Source organism: Meriones unguiculatus, chromosome 12 (assembly GCF_030254825.1).
Source record: "Meriones unguiculatus strain TT.TT164.6M chromosome 12, Bangor_MerUng_6.1, whole genome shotgun sequence".
Lineage (NCBI taxonomy): Eukaryota > Metazoa > Chordata > Mammalia > Rodentia > Muridae > Meriones > Meriones unguiculatus.
Window position 1 is genome coordinate 91,880,992 of NC_083360.1, and position 12,580 is coordinate 91,893,571.

The 12,580-nt window shown below is 38.0% G+C and overlaps 1 protein-coding gene across 4 annotated transcripts in view; it reads right to left on the reverse strand.

The window, feature by feature from the left end:
• Positions 1-12,580, reverse strand: part of Rtn4 (reticulon 4) — a 50,110-nt gene that overhangs the window by 36,424 nt on the left and 1,106 nt on the right. The window contains exons 2-3 of one of the 4 annotated variants that reach the window (XM_021651669.2): positions 4,814-4,870; positions 3,920-3,949 (exon numbers count right to left, since the gene is read on the reverse strand). The exons of 1 other annotated variant lie outside the window; for it this stretch is intronic. In XM_021651669.2, coding sequence (XP_021507344.1) covers positions 3,920-3,949; positions 4,814-4,870 — 87 coding nt within the window. Of the gene's footprint in view, positions 1-1,603; positions 3,950-4,813; positions 4,871-12,580 lie in introns of all 4 variants that reach the window. 2 more of the 4 variants (XM_021651668.2, XM_060365116.1) reach the window with 2 other exon arrangements.

Here is a 12,580-nt window from a genome sequence, read left to right on the forward strand (position 1 = left end):
ATCTGTGATCAACTTTTCCAACCCTCCTAAAAATTGGGGGAGGATCAACTGCCTCAACTCATATTCCATTCCCTGCTGGCTAACATTTTCTTCTTCTTGTTCCTGAACTGCTATCAGAGTTTAGTCTGTATGGGTCCTGATCCCACCTACCTTCCCTCCTTTTTCAATCCTTAACTCTTATGTGTTAGTTATCATTGCCTTGTAATTTTTCCTTATTTCCTATCTGTAGCTGTAATTTTTAGCTCCAAGTTCATGGCAAATATACACATATAACAGCCAGGTAAGCTGTTTCAAAGTTTCTTGAAAATGGTATCAATAATTTCTTTGCTGCAATACTAAATCGAATGTATCTTCTCACAAACCCAATTTTTCATTTTCCCTACCTTTGCTTCTCATGCTGCTGACTCAGTACACACATGGCAGGAACCCAGAATCTTGGCATTGTCTTTGACTTCTCCCCATATCCTTCATGTCTATCAAACAAGAAATCTCCCTGCTCAATTCACTATCTAAATATTCAGAATCTCTTCTTATAACAAAATTAATTTCTACACTAGTCTGATGCTAGCCAGTGCTAGCCATCTCCAATATGTAAATATTCAGTAAATACAACATAATTGCTACTTATTTAAATAGAAAATACAGCTATGCCAAGTTAAGAAAAAAAAATGTGTGCAAAACAAGCATAGTAGATACTGGGTCAAAAGTGTAAGAAAATCTGAGCTTTACATAAATTGATACCATGCTTTAATAACTACTTTCCTGAAAAATATCTACACTTAGTATATCTAGCCTCATACCTCTCACTAGAAAAATAATCCATTATATTTAAATATAAAAGCAAGCTACAGAAATGGTCATGATTTCCAAATTTGATATGAAATCATTTCTAGAACAAAAATAAACACATCTGAAAATATTGCTTTAATATCCCTTGCCTGTCCCGTTATCAGGAAACACGGAAGGGAAAATGTATCATGAAAGATAATTTTAATAATTTTCTCCCTGGGTTCCATGATGCAATGTTAACTATGAAAAAGCTAACAGCAAGAATGAGTGTCGAGTAGAAGTAGGGTAGATAGAAATTGCACAAAACTTTTGTATTCTTCTTTTTTGAGACAAATTCACAATAATCCTCCCACCCTGGGCTCCCAAGTGAACTTGGGACTTTAGATATTATACCTCCATACCTGGCTAGAAGGAAAACTTTTCTTAATCATTTTCTATTTTAAATTTTTAGTGTGTACGTGTGTGTGGATCTGTGTTAACCTGTATATATGTCTGTGCATCACATGTGTCTGGAGCCCATAGAGGCACCAGATGTCAAAGAGGGCATCAGATCCCCAGAACTGGAGGTACAGCTAGTTGTGCGTGACCATGTGGGTGCTGGGAAGTGAACTTGGTCTTGTGGAGGATAAAAGAACAGCAAATGCTCCTAATTACTGAGCCATCTGTTCAGCCACACAGAACTAAAAAACTTTTACCTGAATTAGTAAAGATTCTAATCAATGAGATGTATTGGACACTGTAAATGTATGTCATAAAATGTTATTTATGTTCCATAGTAGGCCAATAATGGTGAAACAGTGCATGGATTGATTACCTGAAGTTTTACTCAGCTCTGGTGAAAATACAGCCGATAGTGATCTGTCCTCATTCTCTGTAGCAGAAGGAAGGTTTTTCTCTGCTTCTTTCATAAGGACTTTGGGTTTAACTACGCCACCTGTTTCTGTTGGAGGTCCCAAAGCAGAAACATTTGGAGGCAATAAGGACGCCTTAGATAGATTGGACCTATCTTTGGAGAATTCATCTGAGACAAGCATTTCATCGCTAGGGCATATGCTCTTGAAGGAAAGGTCACAGGGCAACGAACCAGCCCCACTCTGGATACTAGCAACTTCACTTTTGTTGGATACTTCTAAGTCAGTATATTCCTTGGCTAATTTAGGAGAAGAATCAGCTTTAGTACTGACAAACGTGGGAAATTCATCTATTATCTCAATTGGAGACGAATCTGAAAATGTTTCACTTTCTTTTATCTTGTCTTCCTTAGAAGTAATCAAGTCATCATTTGAATACATCCCAGTATTAAGCTCTTCCATCTGCAAAGAAATTTTCTCCTTTTTGGTCAATGTTGGAATTTCATTAGTTGTAGCATCTTCTGTAATACGTAAATTGGGCTGAAAAGACTCTAAATATGGCTTTCCTACTTCCTGAGGTGAAGCACTAAATCCCTCCTCATGCTTCTGTTGTGTTTCTGTCTCACATACTTCACTGAGACTCTCCTTCATGAGCATCACAGCCTCCTCTTGTGTTTGTGGGACTTCGGGAATTGAATCATCACTAAATAAGTCAACTGGTTCAGAATCGGGTGAGGACTCCACTAGCTCAGAGTGATCAGGCACTGACTTCTCAAATTTTGCTATTTCTGAATAATTCGAGAAATCTGAACTTGGTTCAGCGGAGAGCTTTGTTTCTTTAATTAAATCACATGCAATGGATATATAAGGAGCTTCTGTTTCCTGAACAGCTGCATTAATACTTCCAGGCTCTTTAATGTCTTCCTTTGTTCCCGAAGCTTTTAGTGCTTCTTCGTACGGTGGGGGATTTTCAGGCTCAGGCTTTACACTGTCATAACTAACAGAAGGAGGGGCTTCTCGTGGGGATACACTGGGCTGCACTACAGGCACACCCGCGCTTGCAAGGAGAGAACTTAATGGTGCCTCCATAACAATGTCAGGCAAAACTGGGGAAGGGGTTGCTTCAGATTCTTCAAATGATGGGCAAAGCTGTGCTGTGGGGAAAAGTGATTCTTGTATAGCTTCTGATGTCTGGACCAAGTCCATCTTTGTCTCATAAGCAATCTTTGTACCTGTAGATTCATTCAGTTCACTTTCACATGCTTCCTGTACTAAATCTGGGGTTAGACCTTCAGGCATGTTTGCCACCACTGCCTCTGTCACCTTCGATAAGTTATCTGTTGTGACATAATCTGCCTCAGCATCCTGTATTGCTACAAGGAAAGGATTTGATGTTTTGGGGCTAGTCTTCTCTGTTATAATTTGGGCCTTCCTTTCTTCTATTTTTTTTTCATCCGTTTTATTTTCTGAAGTATGATCTTCTAACAAAGGGCAAATGTTTGCTGCGGTGCTTTCAGTTGCTGAGGTAAAAGAAGCACATGTGATGTATGCTCTGGAGCCTTCCTTCACAGGTTCTGGTGTACTAGGGAAAGAAGCATCATCATTACTGCTTTCACTATCTTTTCCAGAACTTTTTTGCTCCAGGCTATCTTCAGAGCAGTTCTTGTCCACTTTACTTTCTGTGTTACCTCTAGCAGCCACACTCCCAGCTCCCTCATAGGTGTCATAGGTGTCTTTCATTTCCCATGCTTGTTCAAATGGCTTAAAGTCTGCATACTCTTCCCTCATAGGTGCTACCACTGACTCTTGCATCTCATTAAAAATGTCCTTCATCTTTTCTGGAGACATAACTCTGTCTTCTTTAAGCACTTTAGTAAGGGTCACAGGTGACGCTTGTGGATTGTGAAGGGCTGCACTGCTAACTAAATCCTTTTTGTCTTTACTCCTCACAATTACTTCTTTAGAATTTTCTACTAGTATGGCTGACTCTCCTTTGGGAGAGCCATTGAAAGATGATCCCATTTCTGAATATTCTAATTCGGAAAACTCTGTTAAATCTCTATTTACAAATGGATTTGTTGCCCTCTCTGGCAACTCTTTACAAGCCTCAGTTAAAGTTTCTTCAATTGTTCCTTCTTTAGATGACACTGCTGATAAATTACCAAGGTATTCATGTTCTTTAAAAGAAACAGTTGAGAGAGGAGATAGAGAAGGAAGAGAGGCAGCAGTTTCAAGCAGGACAGATGGGAAATCCTCTTGACCAGACGAAACAGTGTTACCTGGCTGCTCCTTCAAATCCATAATTTTTTCTGTGGCCATGGATAGAAAGGATAATTAGAGAATGCCAGTGTTCTCAGAGATAATGCAAGCTTTCTGACAGATTCATAAAAGTGTTAGTAGACTTACTATTAAAGTGAAATGTTAGTAACAGTTAAATACACAGACTTGGATCGTTACTGAAAATATGAAACTATTGTCAATTTTAAAAAGTGCATGGCTATTGCACAACATAGGAAATAATATGTTGTCCATCACATAAAAGCCAAGACTCTAAATACTCTCACTACCAAGAAATCAAAAACATCTAAGACTATGGATATGCTAATCAAGTAGACCTTACCACGCAGCAATGAATAATGTACCCTATAAATATAGTTATTAATTTAAAGTACCTAAAGAAAAAAGTAACATGCAGTTTCAGAGGCAGCTATCTGCTATGCAGAAACGTAAATCAAATCTGAGAAAAACCTCAGGTGTTACTAACTGGAAAAAGCTTCTTTCAAATAGTTTTAAAAAAAAATAAGATTTGATGTAGCTGTATAGACTAGAGAGGGTACTGGATTATCAAAAGCCATAGACAGACATTCCTTTACATAACGGCCTGTGGCTATACTATACAAAGGCAAACTATTTGAAGAAAATGAATTGTTATTAGGCAAAGGTAAATCAAGGGTCCGAGAATTTCATTCCAATCATGAATCAAACCCTGCCCATGCCTCCCTTAGACAGTAGCATATAAAATGCAAATTTAAGTTTTGTTTTCAGTAAAAAAAAAAAAAAAAAACTACTTTCTTGGACCAATGCTAATTTCCAGTAAATCCAAAGTACTCTGTTGGGTTAACACTAGAGTGACAGGTAGAATACAGAGACAAAGACTGGAAGAAAGAACTTGCCTGCAGAGGGGGGTGTCACAGGCCCAGATGCAGCAGGAAGAGCAAAAAGGGTCTCATCTGAAAAACAAACAGAATAGGACCTCAGCAGAAATACAAGCAGGCTAGAGAAGTGAGAGCAAGAGACCAAGCAAGGGGCAGTCACAATGGATTAACCACATTTCAGAGAAAAGGCAAGTGAGGTGGAAAGGGAGCTGGAAACAGCGGCTAGTTCTCACACAGGACTAAACTTGGTCATTTTTTAAAGAGGCGATAGAGCATGTTTAGACTGGATTTTGACCACACAGTAATATCACTTAATATACTGCACCCAAAGCTTTTACTTACATTTGCACAGTTAAGCAAGTTGATTGTCCTACTCCAATCAAAGCTTAAAATGATAAAACATGATAAAGTCAATAACTTCCATTTACTTGTTTGTTCCCAGCACATGCTCCATTTAAAAGAACACTTTGAGAATTATGTGTTTTCTCTTACATTCTTAAAAGCTTGTACAACCGTTGTGCAGTGCTGAACTGTCCAAACGCCACTTGGAAATAAAATCAACCCCCCTCTTACTATCCCTAGTCACCTTCTCATTTGTTTTAAGCACTTCATATCCTAGAATTTACTTTACTTACCACCTTGTTGTCATAATGGTGGCAATAACCCCCTTTAAATTAAGATTTAAAGAAGAAAATTCAGTAACAACAAAAGGAATTTAAGAACTCATACTAGCATGAGGCCCTTGTGTAATTTAGCTCCAGTCTGTCCTACTATGTGAGGTACAGCAATGTTTGTGCCCTGCCCACATTTCCTATGCTGACTCTTTAACTCCTACACTAGATGTTTAGATAGAGCTTTGGGGAGGTGACCACAGTTAGGATGAGGTCCTGGAAGTGAGGCTCTGCCCCACTGTGACTATTGCCCTTACAAGAGGAGACAGACACCAAGCACAGGAAGGTGTAAACTGCCAAGTAAGGTACCAAGTAAGGCTGCCTCACAATAAAATCCACCTGCTGACAGGCTGAATTGAATCTTCTCAATCTCTAGCACTGTGAGAAATGTCTGTTGTTTTAGTTATCCATTTCACATTTTGTACCTTCAACTCAAGTACACAATACATTATATATGCTAACTTTGTATACGTATCATTTTGTTACTGTGGTTACAAGGTTCAGAAAACAAAACGCCTTCTCTTTTATACTAGGAAAAGACTCTAGCACAGAACTATGTGGAATAATTCAAGGTTCAACAGGAAAGAGGATCCAATAAATTTGGAAAGACATTTCTATCAGGAAATACAAGCTAGAAAAGGTTGACTGAAACAGATAACAGAGAGGTGTATACATGGCTAACATGAATATGGACTTGTCTTCCAAGTCCCCTGATAAATAGGGGATGGCTAATTTCATAATATCAAATAAACTGTGACTAAATCCCCCATGGCACAAGGTCATACTTTAATTATTCTTAGATGAGACAGATGGTGAGGGAAAAAAATGAAATATGTTAAAAGGATCTCCATAAGCCAGTCATGGCAGTTTACACCTCCAACCCCAACCTATTCAGGAGACTTCAGAAGGGAGAATCAATTGAGTTCACAAGTTCAAGACCAGCTTCAACAGCATAGCTAGACACTTGTCACAAATAAAAAGCATAGTCACAACAAACTAAAAACAGTAAAACCTATAACCTCTTATAGCCTAAAACAATGAATAAGCAGGAAAGACCATTCACCCAAAACAGGAAGACAGCGCCTTGGGGGGTTTTCTACAGTGTGCAGCATGTACACATTTTTAAAGACTGCTCGGTGGGCTGGAGAGATGGCTCAGAGGTTAGGAGCGCCGGCTGCTCCCCAGAGGGCCTGGGTTCAGTTCCCAGCACCCACATGGTGGCTCACAACCATCCACAGAGGTTTGGTGCCCTCTTCTGGCCTACAGGTATACATGTAGGCAGAACACTGTATACACAATAAATAAATAAATCTTAAAGATAGTGTGCTATGTGACTCTCCTGGTTTCATTTCTTTTGATATGATAAAATACCCTGATAAAAGCAATTTGGGGGAGAAGGGATTTATTTTATCATACAACTCCAGGTTACAGTCCCTAGCTGTAGGAAAGTCACAGCAGGAACTTCAAACAGCTCGTCACATACCCAGTCAAGAACAAAAGAAGAAATGAACGTATACGTGCTTGCTTATGCTCAGCTCCATTTCTCTACTCTTACAGCCTTCGGTAACCCCTGCCAAGGGGATGAATGGTGTAACTCACATTGGATTAGGTCTTCCCACATCAATTAGCTAAGACAATCCTGTACAGACACGCCAAAGACCAGCTTAATATAGACAGCCTGGCATTACGGCTCTCTTCTCAGGTGTCTATAGGTTGTGCCAAGCCAACAGAGATTATCCTCAGTGATACTGGATGGAAAAAACAACAAAAACAAAAAGAAAGAAAAGAAAGAAAAAATAGATTTGGCAGAACCAAAGTATTCAATTAGATGAAGCAATTAATAAAATTTTTAACAAAATGGTGCCTGCTACATAATACAGTTAGAAGTCACTGATTCGAAAGCCACTGTTAAAACTAAAGACAAAACAATTTAAAATTGTGCCAATTTTTTCAAGGATCTCTTAAAATGTATCCTTTTTTTTTTTTTTAAATCTAGTACCAGAATCTTTCCCATACAAAAAACTTGGCATCTGACTAAGTAACCAAGGCTTTTAAGTTGGTATTTCAAATCATTAATTTAAAAAGCAAAACAAATCCTCATTATGTAAATTTGGAATTCGTCCAGAACTGATCACAAAATAAGTTTTGTACTTTTAAACATGCTTTGCAGGAGAGGATGTCATTTGGGCCTTCAAGTTTCTGACTCAAGCAGTGTTGGTATGTGGGTAGAAACGGATTCGAATCTCAGGTCTACTATGCGTGTATGGCCCTGGAAAGTTACTCTCTAGGTTTCCTCATCAGTCCCTCATTTGGAAAACAACATATGAATATCTATCTCAAACTGCTGTGGAAGGGGAAAGAAATTTTAGTCTAAAAATACCTAAGATTATTTCTTGTTTTTAAAAACAGCTGCTGATGTTAGTCATTTTCTGTAGAAGATCCTTACTTTTGCAAATGAAAGACTATAATTAAGGAGACTATGGTACATAAAAAAATGTAACACTGCATTTCTGAGGAAGTTTACATACACACTAATTAAGGTTATAAAAAGAGGAAACAGCTCCTTTTCTGAGAAATACTTAGAGTGCCAAATTTTATTGCATGAAACAAAAGCTAACCATCAGTGCATACGTCTGTAATTCCAGCACATAAAAGAGCAGGGGCAGGTTCTGATCTCAAAACAGAAAAAAGTTAATTAAATTTAAAATCTTTAACTTTATTCTACTGTGAACAGATAACATATGTTATATATTTGATTATATATAAAGACAACTACATTCATATGGAAATGTTATTTTAAAATAGGCTAAAGAGGAATCCACAGCTTTTCCAGTAAGTTCTTCCATTCTACTACCATCACACTAATATTCCTAAGAAGAAAATGCTGTCTATTCTCTTGGTCAACAACATTTTAAAACTCCCAGTTTTCCATTTCATATCAAACCCTTAAGTAAGTTGTTCTTAGTACGGCCCCAGTATCATCTGTGCTTGCCACACTTAGTTCTTCCTAGTGTATCTGAATGCCAGCATCCCTGAAACCTGGAAGTCACATAGCCAGGTAATGACAAAGATACAGAATCTTAATTTACCAATCACTAGTCAGTGTTTGTCTCCCTCTACCCCCAGGAAAATGGACAGAACTGTAGAAGAAAAAAAAAATGCCATTCCTATGACTTTCCATTTTCTTGGCAGAATCCAAATCTGCATATACAACTTTAGAACAGTGTATTCTGAATGCATTTACAAGGACCAGATTCAAAATGGAAATCTACTAATGAGACTTAACCCTTTTTAAGTCCATTACTTTAAAAAGTAAAACTAAAATGTTAGTGTTTAATGTATTACTGCAATTTCACCAATGTCCACACAACTCAAAATACTGTTTTCTTTGACACGTTCATTTTAAAGATTTACCTAACAAAAATATAATTGATAAATTTTAAAAATTGTATTAATTATAAGGGGATTGCACGGTTAAATCATGAAACAGCTTCTACCTCTAGTTATGAGAACAACTACAGCATAAGTAAAATAAAACAAAACATGAAGCGACTCTCTTGAGACACTGGACAGCAGGCCATCCTGGGACACTTACAGCACTCCTTGGCTCACAACCCAGAGTAGGAACTCAAGAACTCAAGTCTTGCTCTGTTAGGAAGGCCACAAAGGCTTGCATACAGAGAAAAGCTTTACAGCAAATATTCCAAGATTCCCCTTAAACTCCTGTGAGGACTAAACTGCCTATGCACAAAACTCAGAAAGTGGCTAGTTCAGATCTGTCAGCTAAATGAATACTTTGGAGGTCAGACAATGCTGGAAGAGTTGACACACACAAGAAAATACTCAAAATATACAACTGGGACCCAGAATGGGCACACATTTTTAAAAAGAAAGAAAACTTATCAAGGGTGTAAGACAGATACAAAGCACAAAACTCAAACTGCATTTCCATAGAGAAAAGAACACTTGAGACAGGGTCTCACCATAAAGTTCTGGCTATCCTGGAACTCAGTATGTAGCCAAGGCCTGCCTCTGCCTCCTGAGTACTGCGATGAAAAGCCTGCACCATTGAACCTGGCTTGGGGACAGAGACCGGGGTAGAGCACCATAGCAGCAATAAAGACCTCAAATGCTTAGGCACACATCTAACAAGAGATAGACAAAATTTCTATCCCGAAATCAACAGACATATCAATGGTCATTAATTCAAAGAGTGAGGAAATAGTTCTCTATGGGTTTCTTGGGACTTCACACATTCAGAACAGAAAGCCTGACTGACTGACTGACTGACTGACTGACTGTCCTTGTTTCTACCTTTTCAAAAACTGCTGCAGTGAACAGACCCTAGAAAACAGCAACAGCGTCCTCTGCGACAAAGATCACACATACTCACTTCACAGTATAAAAATTTCCTTTTCACTCAGCTCAAAAGTCCTCCCCTGGAAGAGAACCTACCATAGATGCAGAAAATGCTGATACTGAATCTACTGACTGTCATTGCTATCACAAATCCTTTCTGTCTGGGGTGGGCAGGGTTCTTGTCTCTTTTGCCAGCTAACTCAACTCATATCCCATAAACAAAATTTAATTCAAAATTGAGGTTAATACAAACATAGCAACTAATACTACTAAACATCTAGATGAAAAGAGCAATTTTGAAGTCGACAAAGATGATTTAGCTCACACTAAATATTACCTGTAAAAAGAAAAGGTAATGAGCTGAGCATGGTGACACAGGCTTTCAGTCACAGCACTTGGAGGCAGAGGCAGATTTTCTGAGAATTCAAGGCCTCCCAGGCCTAGGAGAGAGACCCTGCCTCAATAAATAACCAACCAAACAAACAAACAAAACAAACAGATGCATAAAATATAAAGCTGTAAAATCATCAAAATAAGTCACCAATAAAATTAACAGACAAACTATAAAGTAGGAGAATATATTCACATACACCTAAGGAAAAATGTATTCCATGGAGACCTACAAAATCAGTAGGAGACATACATCCTAAGAATGGGCACATTTCTAGACTACTTTACAAAACAGACCATAATCAGACAAGTAACTGGCCATTACAAAGATCTAAATGAAAATCACGATGAGAAAAGTACCACATATCACTAAAATGGTTAAAACTGAAGACTGTTAAGAGCCAATCTTGGCGAGAATGTAGAACCACCAGCTGTTGCCAGGCTGCTCATCGCGGAGGTCAGTTTGGTTGATGACACAGCAATAATTCCCAAGAGAAACTGAAACATATCTATCTATAAAATATTGTCATTCTTTTGTTCAAAATAGCCAACATGCCCAACAAAAGGCAAATGACTAAACTGTCATATATTCTTATCGTAGAATACTACTCAGAATTAAAAAAAAATTACTGATACCTTGAAAAATCAATGACAGTACAGATCAAAAATGTCAATTTGAATGCAAAGAGCTAGACACAAACAAAATTCTGCGCCATAATCTCATTCTGGTAATGCTCCACACAAACAAACAACAAAAACAATCTATAACAAAAGCATCACCAGTGATTGGGAAGGAATTGAAGTGGAAGTAGAAGGTAATATCCAAAATGAACCACAGAGAGCTTTCTGGACAGAATGAATAAATTCTCCATGTCCACAGAAGCAAAAACATGGGCATCTGTCAAAACAAATATCCAAGATCTATGCGTTCTATTATATTGGAATGATCTCTCACATTTTTAAAATACTTATTTTTGTTTTATGTGTTTGAGTGGTTTTGCCTACATGTATGTATGTGCACATGCATGCGCTGCCTAAACCAGAGCTATTGATCCAGCATTCAGAGACGCAGCTTTGACCACAGAGTACAAAGAACACAATTTTTGTGATTGGTTTTATTTACTTTACTCCTTTGTGTTTGTATGTGTGCATGTTATGCTCACTCACACGCATGATGTGTATGTGTGAATGTGGGAGGTCGGCAGACAACTCTGTGGGGCTGGTTTTCTCCTCTACGTTCATGCCAGGTTGTTAACACTTCACCGTCTTAGCCATCTCATCAGCCTAACATTATGGGCTTAAATATGCACACTAAGATTTCGCTTAGCATGAAACATCTGAAGTACTGGATTGTGTAGTTGTTGAGCTGTTTAGTTTCCACAGATCATAGGTAGACTAAAAAAGAAATATTTCCAAAACCATTTTTCTGTTAAAAAAAAAAAAGGGGGGGTTCTTTATATTCCTGTGGCAAAGGTTATAATAATTAAAACAACTTGGTCCTTGTTTATAGAGAAAACAGAGCAGAACAGAGGAGATTTCCATTTACGATAGTTCGGACAGACACAATAAGTGGAGTTAATCATGAGAGTTATACCAGTAAACCTCAAACTCCAGCAAATGAATCAAATATTAAAATAAAATCATAAAAGTACTAACAGTAAAAACAAAAAAAAATTTTAGGTCTTTCTAAATATAGCATACTTGGATGACTTTTATGACTCAAAATCATTTTTTGAAATGATTGAAACCTCTAAAATCTTGCAATGTTGTGAAATTTTCCCAGCAGGCAGTTATACCACTTAATTTTTTTACTTTAACTTACCAAAAAAAAAAAAAAAAAAAAGTCTTAACTGCTAGAAGACATTACTTCTTAAGCTACTTAAGATGCAATAAAAAAATTAAAACATAATAATATACAGTATCTTGTAAACTACAGACCTGTATGTATTTTGTCAATCTAAATCATATTATTTACAAAAACTAACATACTTCTAACCAATATATGAGGCGTTTGTTTTAAAACATTTCAGTATGTCTCAGGTAAGATCTGTCACAATTTCAACTAACCCGGTTCCTGACCAGGAATCCACAGGTTGGCTTCCCTTTTTAAGGTCACCATTTTGCCTTTTCTCTAAGAGTCAACTGCGATGCGCTTAGAGGCTGGGAGATGCACATCAACGTTTGGCCTTTCCTCTACCCCGCATCTGAGGCCCTGGCAAACTGCGCCCCGTTGGAACACAATGCCCAGATCTCTCGTTTCTCTGGCTGGTGTAGGAGTCGCCACAATACACCCAGAGGAGCTGGGCGGTGGCGGAACTTCACCGCAGGTCTGCCCTTCCCAGCTCTCCTGGAACCCCGCCACCGG